The 19,355-nt window shown below is 40.2% G+C and overlaps 1 protein-coding gene and 1 long non-coding RNA gene across 2 annotated transcripts in view; one reads left to right on the top strand and one right to left on the bottom strand.

Annotated features, from left to right (window-relative positions):
* LOC141793245 (uncharacterized) overlaps window positions 1-19,355 on the top strand; it is a 252,698-nt gene that overhangs the window by 121,653 nt on the left and 111,690 nt on the right. The gene's annotated exons all lie outside the window — the stretch shown is intronic.
* pcdh11 (protocadherin 11) overlaps window positions 1-19,355 on the bottom strand; it is a 135,776-nt gene that overhangs the window by 40,942 nt on the left and 75,479 nt on the right. Inside the window, exons 5-6 of the mRNA XM_074673768.1 lie at window positions 16,268-16,303; window positions 9,859-10,057 (exon numbers count right to left, since the gene is read on the bottom strand). Coding sequence (XP_074529869.1) covers window positions 9,859-10,057; window positions 16,268-16,303 — 235 coding nt within the window. The remainder of the gene's footprint in view (window positions 1-9,858; window positions 10,058-16,267; window positions 16,304-19,355) is intronic.

Genomic DNA, 19,355 nt, shown 5'->3' with positions numbered 1-19,355 from the left:
TGCCCTGTGGCGACTGAGCGACAGCTCAGTGCACCTCCAACACCCTCCACCCGCCCACCATACCCTCTGCACCTGGGAGCTCAGCGACACCAGCCGCTCGCCGAGGCGGTGGGACATGCCTGGAGACAACATCTGCCTCCCCTTGGTGACCTAGCGAGTAAAGCCAACTGCAGAATCAAGGGCAGCCTGATGGAGGTCCCTGATTTTATCATAACAGAGTTTGCTGCTGCTGCTGCCTGTAAGTGGCTTCGGGAGACGTTCCAGTCTATTTTTCTAACACTGAACTCACCGAGTGTGACACTGTGCCTATTCTGCTCTTTTGTCAGTCTATCTAAAATGAGTAACAGTGAATACAACAGGAGAATACAGGTTTATATCTGTGGGGACATGAGTTACTCTTGTTATGAAATAGGCTGAAAAGGGTTAAAGCATGTGCTATTTGGTGTTGATGTAAAAGTAAAAGGCAACTTCAAGTTTTGTCAGTTTTACTCAGATAAACTCAGATTAATTCTTATTTTTGTGTCTCTATTTAACCTAATGCTATGCTTTATCAGAAATGTTCCCATTAAGTTACGACACCTCTCCATTTGTAAAGTCCTGAAAAAAAACACTAGATAGAGGCATTTTTTGTAAATTTTAGCCATACAATTTAGCATTTATTAATTCAATGCATAAAAATACGCCATCAGCAACATGACATTTACCTACATCCCTACACTTGCATATTTACACTCAGTTCTGTGAAGACTTAGCTCTTATGAGTGTGCCAAATTAGCCTGCATGAGCCTTTGTATGACAGATGTTTGACACTTAAAATTCAGTAGGACCCCCGGCTGAATAGAGTCAGGACAAATCAGTGCAATCACGCAGGTGTCTCAGGGGAAAACGGGACAAAGGGACACAGTCTGTCTGCCTGCTCGCTTGGCGCTCCTGCCTGGGCTTGTGCCCTGGGTCTGCTTCTGCATGGAAAGGCAGACAGCTGACTGACCTCACGAGCGCTACATCGCCTTGAGGTCCCCACAGATGCCTCTCAAAGAACCAGGGTGGAAGCGCCTAGTGAACTCCTCCACGGCGAATGTGATGAAAGCCGCGGCTCTCTTGCTGAGGAGGCTGCACAACAGTCAGGTTTGTGTGTTCAATGTCAAGCCCCTGGAAAGCCCCCCTGTCATTTTCTGTTAGGCCAAACATCTCCTGCAGGGACTATGTGAAAATCCACTTCCTCAGCATGTCCCATCAGAAAACCCTATCCTCCGCAATCATGCGTCTTCACCTCCCTCTTTCTTTCCTTGCCTCACTTTCATCCCATTTGTCATTTTTTATTCGCCTGTGAGTGGCTTCTGACATGATCCGCTTATTCATGAACACCAATTTATCAGCCGCACAGTGCATACATTGATCCATTGGGGGATAGTGTCCTATAGAGTACAGTGAGAAGTAATCCTGTTCATGTGCCTGCATTCAGAACCTAGATTATGCAGCACTGGTTACTCAGGATGCAGATTAAAAACATACTGTAACCTGCATGCTTTATTATATTCCACAAAATTGAATTAACTGCTTATAACTTCATCAGAAATTGACAGTGTGAATGTGTGTGTAGGGGTGTGAATGTGTGGACTATACTGCACGTGATTTATTGCAATTTTATGCCCGTGCTTGTGAAATTAATGATTTCACAAGAAAATATTGCATTTCCTGTGGATGACACATTTTAGCTGAAATATGCTAATATGTGAAATATAGACAGATGGCATCATAGTTGAGTCCGTCTGTCATCATATCATTGATGTCATTGCAGCAATACTGCAGCTATCACCATGAATTGAATCTCATCAAAAGTGCAGTTTATCTCAGTGATTTCTTATTGAAAAATAAGCCTCGAAGAAGCAGCGGCGAAATTGCACATTGGTCACAGCATGCACTGTCAGATTGCAAATTTCTCTTGTTTTTGTTTCTCGTTCTCATTTGTTTGCATACTTGAGCAAGGCTTAAAGAAGGCTTTATGTTTCCAGCCTCTTTTTTTTCCAACTTTTCCTCCATGTATCAGGACAAGCCAGGTCAATAACATTAAAGGCTGAGCGAGTTGGGGAAAATACAACCCCCTGTGATGCTGTGGTCGGCTCAGCCTTCAGGAGACATATTGATGCACAGTTATTTTGGTCAATAAGTCCTTCTGAGCAGAGGCCATCCTTATCCTTGAGACTCGACTGCATGTGAAAAATGAGAAAGGGATGAGACCATGCATTTTAATCTGTCTATGGCGCTATATCTTAAAAGAGGGGATGAGAGCATGTGAGAAGAGAGAAAGGGACGCAGCCCTGCTAATGCTGTTGTTAACAATACAACATATCACTGGTTGTACTGAAATACAACACCCCCGGGCCAGAGCATAATGGCTTTATTGAAATACGAAGCAGGCTGACCTCTGATCTGAGCACAGAATTTATTGACAAACATAAAATCTCAAATGAGGACATTCGTAGTCATACATCTTCATTCCAAGAGATGTTACAATTTCTCACAGTTAACCCATGAAAAATCTTTCCCCATTTCAAAGATATTGATTTAATGTTGGTTTTAAAAACAACAAATTAAATGGGATATTAAATGCAACATAATGGGCTCAAGTTTGAACCTACAGGTGTATATGTTGTGTTTACGGTGTGTTTACGTACAGGTCGATGAGAGGTACAGGAGCATTTCCGTTGCAGAGAAAATGCTTAAGCTAACACAAGCTCTCTGACTAAAAATGAAAAGGGAGCGAGATATTTGTAAAAAAGCTATCTATAACAAATGGCCGTGAATAAAACATTAGCACATTTATATTTCATGGCTTCCCATGTTTTTTTTTCCTCCTGCTTCTGAGAGGAGGGAAACTTTCTGCTCCTTCAGGCAGGTGTAACCTCGGCTCATCACACTGAAAGGACTTTGTGATTCCTTAGAAATGTGGCAAGGTGTTTTCTGTATCCAGAACAGTGGTGAGAATTATTTAATGTTTGAAAGAAGTGGGATATTATCTGTGCATCTCTGACTTTGATGTTAAATTGTGTACTGGCTTCTTGATTGCAACTAGGAATTAAGAAGACAAACATACCTTTTGCACAACATGCCAGAGACATTATTAGCATTTAGAAAAATAGCTTCCCATGGAGGATGGCAGGTGGTTTGTTGCTATTTTTTTAAATAAGTCCTTTTACTGGAATCATATCAATGGGACAGCCTTAAGGAGCCAAGTATTTCACCTCTCAGGAACCCAGTATTTCACAGGTTTAATATGCAGTCCGAGCCATATTCCACTTTAAGAATCACAGAGTCAGTGAAATGGAACAAAGTGAATCGCTGGCTGGGGCCTTTGAGCCTCTACGCTTGTTTGAAGTCTCTCTATCCCTGCCGAGTTCAGAGTACATTGTCCAGAGACACGATCAAACTTGGCAGCCATTGATCCTTTCCCAAACCAGACACAGGACTTACTGAACACGTTGACAACTTTGGAATGAGTGTTTTAATTGTACATGTCTTTCTTTAAAAAGCCCACTCAAGCCTCTGTGCTGCTGAGTGAATCTGAAGCAGAAAATTTTGGACAGTCAAACATGGTGTATCAAGCCAAAGCTCGAGTTTGTCTTCCAAAAAAATCTAAATCTATGAGCAGACAAATTACATCTTGGCACCCAAGAGCGATGCTGAGTTATAAGTATTAAAGAGTGCATTTATACCAAAATATGTTTCTGGTTTAAAATGCTTTAACTGTGCTTGTCTTTTTCCAAGTAGTTTGTACGCCACTTCCAATATAAAGCTGCACAGATTCTTCAAGAATACCCCTTTATCATTGCTGCTTGTCCTGTTAGGTTCGAAATGATTATACTAGAAATCTCGCGTCTCAGCTTCACAGGAGTCTTTGGCGGGGCAACACAAAGAGGCCCTAATACTCTGGAAAAGAAGGTTTCTAACATGACACTTTCCAGTCGTTTGAAGGAGGGTGGAAAAAGATTTCTGCGAGCTGAGTTGACTCCTCCAGATCAATAGCTCGTCTCTCTCTCTGAGACGACTGGTGTGGCATTTGAACCAGATAAAACAAGGGTTCCCCTCCACCTCACCTCTGAGAACTGAGCACTACCACCAAATCCCCATCGGTAAGGAAGGATACAGATGAGTCCATCTAAATCCGCCTCTGACTCAGCTGTAGACCCCCGGCGGTCAAACAAAAGGAGATGCAAGGTAAAAAAAAAAAAAAAAAAAGCTAAAATTATCTTAAAAGGAAAGTCCAATCTATGTAGGTTAATACTCACTGTTGCTTCGTTTAGCGCTGTTGCAGGCCCACTGGGGCAGCTGTAAAAAGTTCTGGGAGCCAGGAGGCACAAAGGCTTTTATTTATTTATATGAGGGAGAATATACAGCGAGGAGCAAAGTGGTGCAAATGATGTGAAAAAAAAGACGAGTTTTGAGAAGTTATTTTGTAGATTGTGGGATAACTGCAAGAAAAGGGATAGGCTGCATTACCATTTTATGTGTGGCATGAATTAAATATACACCAGGCAGCTAGAATATCTCTGATAACATGACAATATGTAAGGTCATGACGTGAAATGAATGTGAAACACTTCCCCTTGCCAGCCACTCGGCACTGTATCCTTAAGCAAGGCACTTCATTCTTAATTACTTTGGTGAAGCTACTCATTTGTCAGCGCTCGATGATGAGACAGGCTGGCTCAAGTAAAAGGTTGCCCCCGCAGCTCCTAAGTGTGTAAATGTGGATAAGGGCATTTCTATCAAAGAGAACGCCTGCTCAGCTAACTTTACATGAATAAAAGTAGGTAGAAAAAAAAACAAGCCCAACAGTCTTACAACAGTTCATCATCCTCCTGACCTGTGGTCAGCCAATTATGATGATCTCACGACAAGGTTGGACTTTTAACTCTCCGAACAAGGGTCCTTCTCTCCTCTTGCATGTCAGCTTAGTCTTTCCCCCTGGTCGCTGATGACATTGTAACACTAATTACAGCTAATTGTTCTATGCTGGATGGATTTAGTCACATTGCAAATGATATGCCATTGGTCAGTGTCACAATGTTTCCACAGAAAAACTCAATGGGGAATGGAAATTTGCACAAATGAATGTAATTAAGAAGCACATTCATTACTTCTAATTGCATATGAGAACCCTCAAAGTGAAACTGAGATTGGACTCATATGAATAATTAATGCAGCTAACTGTACTGAGCACTATGGCGTTGGCACCGTCACGTAATGATGTGCTAAACGTATTGCTGTGAATGACAAAATGTGGTGTAACAATATTACACCATGCTAACTTGTGGAGCTCCAATCACAGTTCAAATCTCACTTTTTCCCCCTCATGCATCCTCGTGAAATCCCTTTATTCACGGGCAGATTGTGTCTAGACGGTTGAATTCCAGTCTTAGTGCAAGTTTGGCATTGGCCCCCAGAGGTAGAGAGTAGGAGCTGAAGGTTCGAGGAAAATGTAAGTGGTCCCAATGTGTTTCACACACAGGATCAAGTCAAGTGGCCTTTTTCAAAGACAAGTTGTAAATCAGTCGTGCGGAAACTCAGTCCGAGGGCTGTTCTGAACATTTTCAACCTAAAGAAATCAAAGAGCTGGGAGCGTAACCCCCCCCCCAAAGTATGAACTCAGCAAGCTCTTAATCAGATTATTTGTCTACTGGAATTACTAAAGTGCTATAAAAGTCTTGGACACAACATTGCACACAGTGATAAAAAATTTATATTAAACAAAATCATTGATTCCATTCTGTTATTTGATGAAGCAATTCCTTTTTGGTAAGAAAAAAAAGTCTGCAGTTTTATAATACCTTGTGCAGAACATTTAAAACTTTAATCTTATTATACTTGCAGTGTTTAAAAAGGATTGGCTTATCTTAATAGCAGATTTAGATCTTAGACAGACAAGGTGTAAGCTGGTCATTTGAAAGCCATATGCCACAGATTAAGATACGGCACTATACTGTACAGCTTTTTCTGGCTTCTTCTCCCAGGGACTAATGCACTACATCAAAACTGCCTTTAGTGAGCCGCTTGTAAGTGGGCAAAAGCACAAGCCCTTAAATCCCTCACTCCAACAACAGGAGAAAGAAATAAGTATATTACAAAACGTCCAGAGAACAAAAAATGTGTATTGTTTGAAAAATGTGAAGGATTTAGACACAGGGCTTTGCCCTCACTTTGTCTGAAGGCTTAGCACCATTCTCTGTTCGTGACATGATGATTCCCATCATTCAGCAAAAGCATTTCAGGACATTGTTGAGCCAACATCAACTTAACAGCGCAGAATTATTAAGTAGGTAAAAATAAAAACACAGGATTTAATTGTTTGATGTCTTACAAGCGCAGTCCCATCACATAAAACAAGGTCAGCAGTCTAGACTATTAAAAACACAAACAACAAAATCCATTGCAGAACACAAAGTCTGAGCTAAGATGGGTCAGGAACAACATTTTCATCAACTGAATGCTTTTAGTTTTTCATGTAAGATGGTGCTTTCAGTGATTTCAGGACAAGTCTTATGCCTGGAAGGTGTACCTGTGTAAAACTGTGCTGAAAGCCTGCTGCACTGAGTCACTATATGAAGGGATGTCAGCTGAAACTGTGGCATCCATCCCTCTTGTGCATGGGAGAAGATGCATCTCATATGATTATGCATTCCTGTTTTTGATGTTTTGATGAAGCATCACAGTTTGGCCAAAAGGGACAGGTACTATTCATCATGCCTAATTGTTCCGGATGTGTCGTTCTGTACCAGCCTACCGTCAGATGTATGGGGGCTGGACCTAAAAACACACATGCTAATGATATTAATACGCCGCTTTTATCTTTTTGTCAAGACAGAGAGGGAAATATCAAAACGTTGGAACAATGTGTGACAAAAGGAGGTGACAGCACGAGAGTGATGGTGGGGCGGTGAAGTAAGCCTGGAGGGGTGGGGGTGGGGGGGTGGGGTGGTGGGGGGTGCAGGAGCCCATAAAATGAACAGCCGCCTAACTCATAAATAATAGAAACATAAAATGTCATATGAACTTTATTTCAAGAGTGGGTGGTCTAATAAAGATGCAGGTTTAAAGAGGAGCCCAGAAATTCATTGTCATAAGAAGGCCACATGGCTCGCCGTTGGCACAGACAATTATTCAACGCAAGCTGACATTCAGGTCCAAGCTGAAGCACCTTTACGAAGCAACACGCCGTTTGACTCCTGAAATTCTCTTCCTACTCCGGCTGGAGTCTTTCAGTCTTCAAGCTCTATTTCTTTCTCTTCAAAGTGGAGTCATTCCATCTCCTCTCCCCTCTCTTTCCACTTTTTCCTTGTTCTCTCTGCTTTACAAATTGAGACGACATGATAAGAGACTTGCCACCGCCATGCCAGCCTGGTGCTCATTGATAAAACCATATCTAATCCATCTGAGGCCCCCTCCCTCTGTCACAGATGCACTCATCTCTGAGACGGTCAACATGCACAGGATCCATCTTTCTGTTTGAAGCTGGTAGCAGAGTCAGAGTTTATCTTTTAAACTCCTGGAAGGAGAAAATGGAGCCGGATGAGTCCAGCGACTTTCACTCTGTCTGCAACTGATGTGAGAGTATGTGCTGGTGTGCATTAAATCGGTAACATTTTAACGCATATGAAAGGTTCCCGTGGCTTTAGGTGGGAAAATATGGAGTTTTGAAGAGTATTTAGTGAAACCATAAACGTAAACATGGGTTAACAGCGTTGGTAGGAGTAAAAATTAATTTGTCATCCACACGTTTCTCAACTGAGATATGTGTTTTTAAAGCTAATCGAATGACGTCTTTGATGTATTCCAGTCCAGTTTTAGTTAAGCTGAAATTGACTTAAATATTTTTGGTGTGATAAGGTTACACATTACATTACATGAGCTTTGTGGTCAAATAACTGGAATGACTTTCTTATTATCCCACTGCTTGTTCCAGCTCCAATATTACACTGTGAGTTATTCTCCCACACTCGTGCTCTGCTGTGATTTTTAATGCAGCAATTTGTAAAAGTACACATGCATTTACTACATTAGCATGGGCCTCTATCTAAAACTAATGCACTTCAACAAATATTACCCCAGAGGAAAAGTGGGTAATAAGTTCAGTATTTGAGTAAGTTTATGAAGTATGAGATGTTTATGTCACTGAATATTAATGAGATGATGAGCAATTGCCTGTGTGTGTGAATGAATCACATAAATGAATCACGGCTGTCACTGCTGCGAATACATTAAAGGGAACAGCTGGGGAAGAAGGAGAGGTTTGATCATTAGATGTATGTGTTTGTGTGTGTGGCTGTACAGGCATGGTAGCCTTTTTTTTACACACCCAGATGACCTCCATATTCTATCCTTAAGAAAAGATTCTTGCTGCAACTTGCAATATCCTGTTATCAAAAATAGAAAATCATATATGGGATGAACCTTTGCATGTAAATGAATATAGAACCGTCACGAGAATGTCACCCATCCTGTCTAATGCCTAACAAATGGATTCAAAATCACACTCACTCTGACACCCCGGCCCCGGGCCTGTCAGCGCAGCTGCTGGGGAGGCAGAAACACCAAGGACTGTTGTCTCACTTACAGCTATGACACAATGGCTATACTGCACGTAGGTGTATGCAAAGGATTCTATTTCTTCCTGTCCTGCGCATTTTCTCCGCTGGGTAGCAGGAAAAAAAAGACTTGTATTTGTTGACAGCTAACTCCATGCAGCGGCTCAGGAATTACATACACAGGCCATGGAAGGTGTGAAGGTCTGCAGCGACCTGAACCTCGATCGAGCCTGCAATATATGACACGGGGTTACCTCCTGAAAATAAAATCTGATTCACTAGGGTGAGAATATCCAGCCTGAAGTGGGTAGTGTTGGAATGTGACAAGGACACAGTGATAGGGGGCTCAGAATAGCCTTGTTCATGCTAAGGTGGAGCAAAATCATTTCAGCAGCATCATTGGCATGCCGCTGGTGCACCAGCTCTGGATCTACACAACCAGAAGAGGAAGAGCAAAAAAAAATACATGGTCCTCTCTGGTGAGTCTTAAGCACTCTTCTTTCCCCCCTCAGCCAGTTATTTGAGCAGTGATTTAAAAAAAAAAAAAAAAAAAGGGGAAAAAAAAAAAAAAAAGTCTTGTATATGTATGAGGACTGAGCTGTGCATCCTTGCGTTCAGTGGAGCTTTTTATGGAGAACATCATTGGGCAGTAAGCCATGCAGTGACAGCTGTCTTGTGAATCATTTGAATAAATCCAGCAACAGAGTTTCCAACTTTAAAGGTAGAAATTCCCCTTTGGTTGAAGAGCTTCTGGACAACATTTACAAAATTCAGCCTTGCAAAATCCATTGTCAATAATACATGCAGGACTAAGCAAGCTACGCCCTGGATATTATTTTTCACTCCTTAATCCAAATCCAATTTATTTTGGATGTCTAATAAGACTTAAATCTGATAAATGACAGAAGGAGCAGGGGTTTTATTCCCTCCCAGCATTGCTTCGGTGACTTCTTGTGTTGTCCCACTTGTCTTAAGAATGACCCAGGCAAACACAACCTGCATAACAGACTAATTTTATGTGTAACCAGTTCCTTGACATAAACAGTCTTTTGTTATGTGTTTGCCAGGCTGGGTTGTCACTATGACCATCACAGCTGTAGTCACAGTAATTTATTTCACTGTCTGAAAACACAGATGGCCACTTGTAAATTACACCATGCAAAGTAAGCCTCAAAAAACCACAGAGAAATTATTAAAGTGAAGCATATAAAATAACACTTTTGCCTGCTGCAGCAAAGCTAAAAACAGATAACAGAAAAAAAGAATCAGCGCTCACTAGATTCAGGGTCTGAGTTTCCGTCTCCCTCAGTGCGACTGTTGGGAGATGTTTGCTCGTAGTACTCGTCCGTGGGGAAGTTGAGGGGCAGAGGTTGGGTGGTGCTGGCTGTGCTGCTGGGCTCGGGGTCCCCCAGCCCGCTGTCACTGCAGCTCTCCTGGGAACCATCGGGAAGATGGAAAGTCACACGTCGCTGGGTCTGAAATACACAAACAAACAAGAAACGTAAGGCAGATGATCCTTTGGCCCATTAAGGTGCTAAAATGTATGAAAAATGTATGGTAATAAAGACGTACAGTGGTCTAATGAGGAGGATGAAGGAGAAACAAAGAATCTCTGTACAGCAGACGCTGCTGTACAAAGATTAGAGCTACAAAATCAGTGGGATACCTCATTTAAAGGATTTTTCCCCCTAAAATATTGAATTTTTCTGACATCTTTGGCAATTTTTTACTTTCACAGAGGAACAAAACCACAAGTTTCAAAAAATATCTATAAAATAGCGCTCAGCTAACTCTTGAGATGTTCGTGGCATTGAAAAGTTACATTTCAGAAATCAATTGACAGTCTTCAAAGATACATTCCTCTTAACAATGCACACAACTCAATGACACATAGCTTTTACTGAGATCTTTTTTTCCAGTTCAAAGTAGAAAACTTTCACAGCTTTGTTCAAAGGGACAAGGACAAAGCCTATTGTTGGAGATTTTATGAAACATGTCATATTCCAATGCTCTGAGCTACACAATCTGAATACCTTTCACCTGTTTTGTATTGAGGTGAAGTCAGAGGTCTTGGAGAGGTATCTTCAAACCTGAGCACATAAAATCACAACTTTATCTCTCGATGTATCACCTCAGATATATAGAGGAATATCTTTCTATACTTTGTCTTTGTTCTACTGAAGATGTGACTTTTTAAAGGGTAACCTTCTGAATTGATGTTCACTTGTCTTAAGCGACTCACTTTAGCTTTGCATGAGGTTAGTGGAGGTCATATGTTTCTGGAAACACTGATTCTGGTTTAACAAAAGTACCTTTTTAATATCCCCTCCTTAGAAATCCTCTTGTTCTCGGGATGCATGCAATTAAGTATCTTTATAGGTATTCTCCCTGCCCCTAAAGAGCGCCTTGGCACACCACAGCTGACAAACAAAGATTATTAATATCATCATCAGCGGTATCAGTGGTGACAATGCTCCTCGTTTATGGCTGAATGAGTACATTCAGACGACATTTACAAGGGAAATCATCACCTAATTGTACCAAGTGTTGTTGTTACATGCCCAGCACTGCATCCATCATCTTTACCCGCTTTTACTTTGAAAAAAAGCCAGAGTGCATCCTATCACTAAGGGAGAGGCTAATTGAAACAGTGACCTCATAACCCAAAAAATGATTTCTGCTCGGTTTAGTCTCGTGAATTACTTTCCAGATAATAAAACGGCAATAGGATCTATATTTGAGAGGTCTGGGCCTGATAATAGATGGGATGTGTATTAACGGGTTGAACTATGTCCTACTTTTCCCTCTCGCCCAATTTAGATGCAAAAAGAAGTAGGACTTTGATTTGTTAAGTCTTGGGGATCACAGGAGTTTAGGCTTATAGGTCCAAAAGGTGCAGGCCACTCTGACTTCTCTGGAGGTTTGCTAAAGTTTGTGCTTCATGTTTTTTTTTCTCTTTAGAGCTTAAAAGGAAAACAAATACTCTTTGCCGTGAAACCTGCTGACATGCTAGTGTTTCCTCCAGAAAACAAGCCATACATCTATATTCAGTCATTTTGCGAGGTAGACACCGCAGCTTTTATTTTTACATATTTTTCTTGGCGGTCGACAAAGGAAAAAATGAGGTCTGAGGAGATGTGAATGCAGCAGGAATTCATGTCTTCCCATGATTCCCCGAGTAGCATGACACAGTATAGGGGCATAAAAGGCATAAAAAATAATTACACCCTCTGCTTGGATTATTGCTGTGAATTTTATTCTTCCCATTATTCAAACTGATAAGAGACTTTTATTTTTTCTACAGCAAATACAACCCAAGCACAAATCACTATCTTGATTTCTTTCCTCGATATAGCAATAAAAGCAATATGCAAGCCCTGAATTAAAAACATCATTAGAGCATGTTCCTTAAAGCTCCGGAGGAAGAGATGTCTCAGCGCGAACATATTTTTCCTTTGCCACTATAGCGCACAGATAAAGCTTTTATTGTTCTTTGATAAGACTAAATAAGGCTTGGAAATAGGAGAAAGGCGAGGGAGAAATAAAGGCTGGCACTAATGAAGGACAAACTGCCAAAAACCAAGTGTACAAAAAGCTTCATTTAAAAACTATCAGAGAGGGTCGACTAACCTAAATCCACACAATTAGCACCCTGAAAGCACAACCCGAGTCCTTTTTCAGTGCTGTGATGTTGAAACAGCTAGCTAAATATTCTATTTACTCCATTCATCTAGATCCTGAGGCCACACATCGCTCGCTCTGAGTGTGAGTATGCTCGAAAGAAAATAAGGAGAAAAGAGTGCAAAAAAGGGCATGCAGTCAAAGAAACAAAACAGAAAAACACACACAACCTTCAACTTTTGTGAGATAACAACTTCAAAACAAAAGCTTGTTGTTGCTCTGCAGAGAAAACAGAAAGAGAGGAGCTTTATCTGCACTGCATTCATTTCTTAACCACAGAAAACAAACATATAGACCACAACTCCTTAAACTAATCCCACTTTGACGCATATATCAGGACATCTGCTGCCCGATGATGAGGTATATGTCTTACATTCCTTCATAGAGAGTACATTTTTCTCCACTCATGTGGTTTTATTCATTTTTTTAAACATCAAGGAGACAAATACCTTGTTGGCAAAGTAATATGGATCTGTGTGCCATGTTTGCCCACGCTTTCAAGTCGTCTAAATATCTACTTGTTCTCAAACAGCTTTGGCAGCTGTTTCTCAAATTACTGGAGGATGCGCACAAAAAGCAAAGTCCAGGTTCCAGCAAAAGAAAGAGCCCACTTACAGAGGGTTGGCAGCTCGACAAAAAGCCTGCTTCCTCACCACATGACTCTAATTATTGGAAACTTGCTCCAACAATGGCATCCAGAATCTATTAGAACAAACAGCTGTCTGTGACAATTAGGGCACAATCATTTTGCATAAGGGAGTGTCTTAATTTTTTGAAGGCTATTTACTTAAAGCTATTCAAGTTGGTGCCAGATGCTGAGAAAGCCTATGTTGTTTACTATGATATTAATTACAATTAAATACCATTAATGAGTCTTAAATAAATACAAGTTTTTTTTTTTTTCTCTCAGTGGGAATGTGAATTAAACATTAATGTTGGAAGACAAACATGACAAACAAAAGCAAACATTCACACAGAAGTCAAGGTGAGTGTTGTGCTAAGCATTATCACTTATTTAAAGAAGCTGCCAGAAATCCATAAAGCAAAGACAAGCTGCGGTAAGAGATATCAAGACCAAACAAAGCCCGTTCAGCCAGATAAAACACTGCCTTGAGAAGTATGTACACAGAGATAAAATGAACAGGAGCGATGCATGCCAAGTTCTGCCATGTAACAAGCCAGCCAATCCTAAAACCCTCCCTCTGGTAACCAAACAGACAATGGGCAGATTGGGCTGGATTCACGGGTTACCGGATTAGAAGTCCGTTATATTTAGATATAGAGGAGGGGAGTACAGAGCGGCTGCCACCTTGTCCTGCTGCAGGCCCCAGCTCTTTGAGTTTTATTATCCCATATACTTTTTCCCCCCCGACTACCATTCTCTAGAAATAGCAAAGAAGTCAGTGCTGCACAGAGAAGGACTTGGCTGACAACCACCTCACTTTGAGTGATAAACAGGGACCACTTAGGAGTGAATCAGGGGAGATTGGCTCTGCCATTTCAGATAAGGATCAGCTTGCGGGCACACCTAGACCTGCATAAATCTGCTCAGAGGAGATGGTGGTTTGTCATTTTGCACATCTCATGTGGAGGGGAAAATCCAAACTAAAAAAAAACAGCAATGGCAAAGTGTTTAGGCAAAAAACATCCAGTCTGGCCATATATTCTACCCAAAGTTAAGTTCATGCAAAACTCCCACAAAGCTATAAACGCTTTCTCTCTGCAGAAATACCCTTTTCTTTTTGAACATGCTGTTCCAAGCACAGACTATTATGTGCAAGGTGACATGCCACTATGTCAGAAATGATGAGTTAGCGGGTACATGCAAGAAGGAGGTGATTCTGGCAAGTGGGAAGAAGGTTACTGAGTGATTTCTGACAAATCTACTGAATCCTCAGCAGTTCGGTCTCTGATTGCGTCGACTGCAATAAGGGATTTTTTGTGCAACATGAACTGAAACTCCACCAAGTCCTCCACTAAATCAAAAGTCTTTAAAACATCAATCAATTCATTGCTTAAGGTATTAGATCTACATTAATTTTATTATAATTGGAAGACAGTCTTTAAACAATTGAAAACACTTAATGGTGTTGTGCAGTAATTTCACTGTAGAATCATTCTTCACGTATATTGAAAAAAAGTTTTGCTATCTTGTTCAAGTGCAGAAAAACAAAGTGCAGCCAGGACTCTAGAAGTCATGCTCTCATCAGCCAAAGATTATTGAGCCACACATGCCTGTGTGCAGACATGAACTGTAAGATATAGAGTGAAACAAAGTGTGAAAGGAAAAGAGAGAATATGGTGGTCAGATGCCTCACCACAATTGGATTTAATGTTATTGGTGTCTTAAAAAATGAAAGTGTGAAACGGCCTTGAGCTTAAAAATTTCACTTAAATTGGCGACAATACAGACAATTGAAAGTAAAGGCTTTTTCATTTCACTCGGCAAAACTTAACAGTACAGCTATCTTTGCTGAAGAAAATAAATCATTTGAAAGGATGGGAAGAGGCTTACTGCCTGATGTTAATGGAAACATTAAGTCTGAGAACACATTTGTGCTATTCCAATAAAATGCCAAGTTTGAAGCATTAAATTAATAATAAAAGAAAAAACTTCTTGGAAAAGTATTTTTACATATTATTTTCTTATTAAGAAAAAAGTCAAATAACAGCCACATCATGACATAGGTAAGGCGAAACTCTTGTTTTTTAACCCCATATCTGCTTTGAAAATTAAGAGGTTTGGGCTGACTACAAGCTTCAACATTCAAGTTCCCTCTGAGCATTTCTGTCTATGCTGATGAAAATGACAGTGAATCTTAGAAATGTAGGTTGGTGGCCATGGGGGTTCTTCCTCTATGTCACATCTTGCTATTTCCAGAAGCCAACTGTATATAGAAAGTAGTGGGTTTTTTTTGTTTATTTTGGGGGGTAGAAGCATTTTTATGCATTGTTTATGACTTTTCTCTTCTGTAAAATTGTAGGGCAACAATAAATTTCTCAAAATTAACGTAGAAATATGTAAAACCCACTGAGTAACTTAGCAATGGGAGCATGCAGAAATGCTTCTGTAAGTGATTGGAATGGGCAGTGACCAATTAGAGATATGCAGCCTCCCCCGCTGCGGATGCTGACATCTTGATTTGTTTATGAATCCGCTTAGGCAGCTTTCCTGTCTTACCACCTTTTAGAACCCGCCTCATTTCTAAATATAGGCCAATGAGTGGTCCAGTATATCTGAGGCTAATGGGAAACTATGTAGAATGACAACTCCTCCAGATCCAACCGCCAGTGAAAATGAATGTGAGCTGTCCGATGGGTCTAGTGTTATCGGACTATCCATCTGTAATGGGCTCGGGCCAAGAGAAGTCACCCGTGTCTCTGGACTATGCAGGGACAAACTGTGTGCACAGATAATGGTTGCTAGAAATAATGCTGTGAATTCTACTAAAGAGCAATCAAGTATCGGTTTCAAACCTTGTTCTTCTTGTGAAGAGATGACTTCAGATTTTCCGAATCTTTGAATATCACCTACTGTTAATGATAAAATACATTGAGGAACATCATTCTTGAATTGTTGAACTGTTTGCTTGGTCACAGTTTTCAAATAACAGTAAAGTTTTTCCAATATCAGCAATTGGTATGCTGTTTTCCCTCTATTTATTGCTTAATATAGGATTTGTTTGTCAAAATCTTTATCAACTTTTTTTTTTTCCTGAAAAAAAAAGAAGCGTTTTATGTCTTATGTCTCTTTTGCAGTCTAAACATATAAATCACAGAACCTTTTTGCTGGAGTTAAACCTCAGGCATGAATCAATGATTTTTGAGTTTTTGTGAGGCACCAACTATATTTTCTTAGTGAAAAAATCTAGTGGTGACATGCAGATTCATTGAAGGTGCAATATAAGTGAGATATAAAAATTAAGTAAGACATGCACAGTGTCAGGGTTTTATAAGGCTTATGGAAATGTGCATGCAAGAATGAACATTGAAGAGTGACTTACATTCACAGAGGTTATCTTGTTAAGTTGACAGGCCTCCTGCAAAGACAGAAGAAGAATATTTTCACATCTTTATCTGACTTTAGCACCACAGATGATATACTGTAGCGATGGTTATTGGAGCCTACAAAGAAAACTGCTCTGAGAACTTTCTATTCTTTTCAAAGTCAGTCAAAGTTCACAATTGACAACCTCATAGATTTTTGGGGATTCAAGCCTCTTTTTTTCAAATTGGAATTGAATTTAGGAAACATATTGATTTCCTCCTCAGTTGCAGTTTGAATAGCATCCAGGCTCAGTTGGCATGGCAACAACCCAGGTTGCAGAGCACACACCCTCTCTCAAGAAATGTAAAGAATAGGGCAAACCTGACATCCTGACAACACAAACCATACAACTGACACTTTGATAAAGATGTTTTCTCTGCATGTCAGGGAGGAAAGTGAACGGAATATCAAATGATGCATCAAAAATTAACAATAAACAGCGACAAGCTTCTAAATTGGGAACAAAAGACACCCGCAAGCCTGCAAAATAGCATCCTCTCTCTGGGGACCAAGATAACTCACAGAGAGATAAGAGTATTTAATTTTTAATCACCAATTTTGTTTTCTTTGTACTGTGTATAATAATCTGAGTACATGACTTGATTTGCAAAGAAAATAGAGGAAATCTGGCAGTGAGGAGGCACTTAGACAGGGGAGAAGAAGAAGAGAAGTGCTGGGGTGGAACGGTAAAACAATGAACAGGAAACAAGTTCATGTCAACAGATTATCCTGCCATAATTGTTCACCAAGGGATGCTGCTACTGAGTGAGCGATAGAGCAGCACAGCCAAAGCTTTTCATCAAAAACAAAATGGCTTCATGGTGGACAACTAGACTAAATTAAAAAGTCAGGACTCAAAACTTCTGACAAATCACTGTCAAGTACTGTAAAAAACAATTTATATGATAAATTAAGTTTGTGTGGAGAGAACAACATTTAGGAAATTTCTACAGGCTGCCATTAATCATGTCAGTGTCATGAGGTGTTTAACTACTTCAACCAAAATTGTCTTCTTTACACAATAAACTCTGTGAACATAAAGAAAATGTCAGTTTTTCTTGTCCTCAAACATTTCAGTTTACTTTTTTGCATATTTCTTTCTCTCCTGCTTTTTTTCCATCACTATTCATTTACTGAAAAAAAAAAAAAAAATCTTGTCTAGATTTTAACTGGCAACAAATAGCCTAACTCAAAGTCTGTATATCAACAAACTTTATAAAATGTTGCAACATTTAAAATATGTGTCGTATATATATCACCTGTGATATTTGTTCTCTTCATGCTATAGAAGAACAGGCTGGTTCCATCAGCATACATTAGGATCAGCAGGCCTGGCATCCAGGATGGGCATTCAGAGCCAAGATACTATATCCCGTGATCACCAGTAGATTAGAAAGCTTGAGGCTAGTTTATATAGTGGACTCGAATTGCAGTGTAGCTGTTTTAAGTCTAAGAAGACGACTGTTTAAGCATATGTAAATATTACACATTCATGTTTCAGAAGGTTCAATTTCAAAACATGCGCCTACAAAAAGATAACATCAAGTCGTGTGATGTGACACAAAAAACATGATAGGTCGCTTCATTAGTCTTCCCTTGGTCCCTGAAAAACAGTTCCACCATTGAGTCTCTGACAATGTTTGGTATCAAAAATGTATACCAACTCTGAATGATGTTTCTCATAACCAAGTGATTATACTTGCACTTCTTGAGAAATTAGTTAAACATTGAGAACATTTCAACTAATTACATAAGAAGAATACACAACAAGGCTCGAGTGAATTCTACATATACTTTTTTTTTTTAGGTAATTAATGTTGGACTGTAACAACTACCTCAGATAGACATCCTGGCACAAATGTCTGCAGCACTAACCCCAAAGAATTAATTGGTAATGATAGGGGGTGGAGAATGGAGAATGTTTCTACAAATGCACATTTTTTTTAAAGAAATACATGTAATTAAAAATAGATAGCACTCTTTTTCATTTTTGCATATTTGAGCGCACCAACATTTGTCAGGTCTAGTTGAGAAGTTACTCATTTGCATCCACTGACTGGTCATTTAAAGACAGATTTTACTTGAGGCTGCCATCAGGCAGTTGTTTCTTCTCCAAGTAATGTTTTATTCATTATCTCGTGACACACACTTCACGTTAGAGACCAATGCCATCCAATTAAATATATGATAATGTACATGAGGGGTCTGAAAGGGTGACCCATGCTTGTCTTATATTTAGAAGGCATTCAAAATCGTGGAGGTGCAAGTGATCGGTGGTGATCATAAATGTAAGGGTGTTCTCCTTTCCCCCCCTCCTGGGTATGGTTTGGTCAGTGACCTTCTCTCTGTATGTATGCCTCTCAAACTAGCAGTTTCAAAGCACCCTCATGCAAGCCTGCCAGAGAGTTATGCTTAAGATAAGTGCATTTGTTGGTGAACCACATCAAAGTACAGAGGGATGTCTTAGCGAGCAAAGGCAGTGGAGCTCGAACCAAGCCTTTGATCACCCCAGGCACTCTGATCATTAAAATATTGGATAAATAATTGATTAAAAACACCAGACCTCATTGTGCTCTGTTTCTGTATCCAAATGTACCCCAGTTTTAGACACAGTGGCTGCACTATCAAAATAAGGAATGTAGGTAGAAGCGAAAGAAACCCATACAGAAAGTGTAGAAATGTATGACATGCTTTGTCCATGCGCACAAAGAATTAGACATGATATTGTTATAAAGTAAACCAAATTCTGACTACAGTGCAGTCTTCCAGTCCCGCAGCTACTGTGTTCCTGTATGAACTGTAGACAGGTTGAAGTGCAGCAACAAGCCTTTTTCTCCAGCGAAAGTCTGAGCACTGGGAAAGCAGGCTGGCACAGGGGTAGAAGGACTCTGTAATAATCAAAAGGTATAGTCAGAAGGCAGGTAAGAGTGCATTCCAGCTGTGCGTAGGTGATAGTAGGGGAGCTAATATTACAGCTGTGGTGCAAACCAACCCTGCGGTGTGCAAGGGAAAACAATGAGCCTGCTGTGTGCATATCAGGGATA

The sequence above is a fragment of the Halichoeres trimaculatus genome, unplaced genomic scaffold, assembly GCF_033239565.1.
Source record: "Halichoeres trimaculatus isolate MK-OKI-2021-1 unplaced genomic scaffold, fHalTri1.1 fHalTri1_scaffold_7, whole genome shotgun sequence".
Lineage (NCBI taxonomy): Eukaryota > Metazoa > Chordata > Actinopteri > Labriformes > Labridae > Halichoeres > Halichoeres trimaculatus.
Note: the sequence above shows the minus strand (reverse complement) of the source record. Positions and strands in the feature narration are given on the sequence as shown.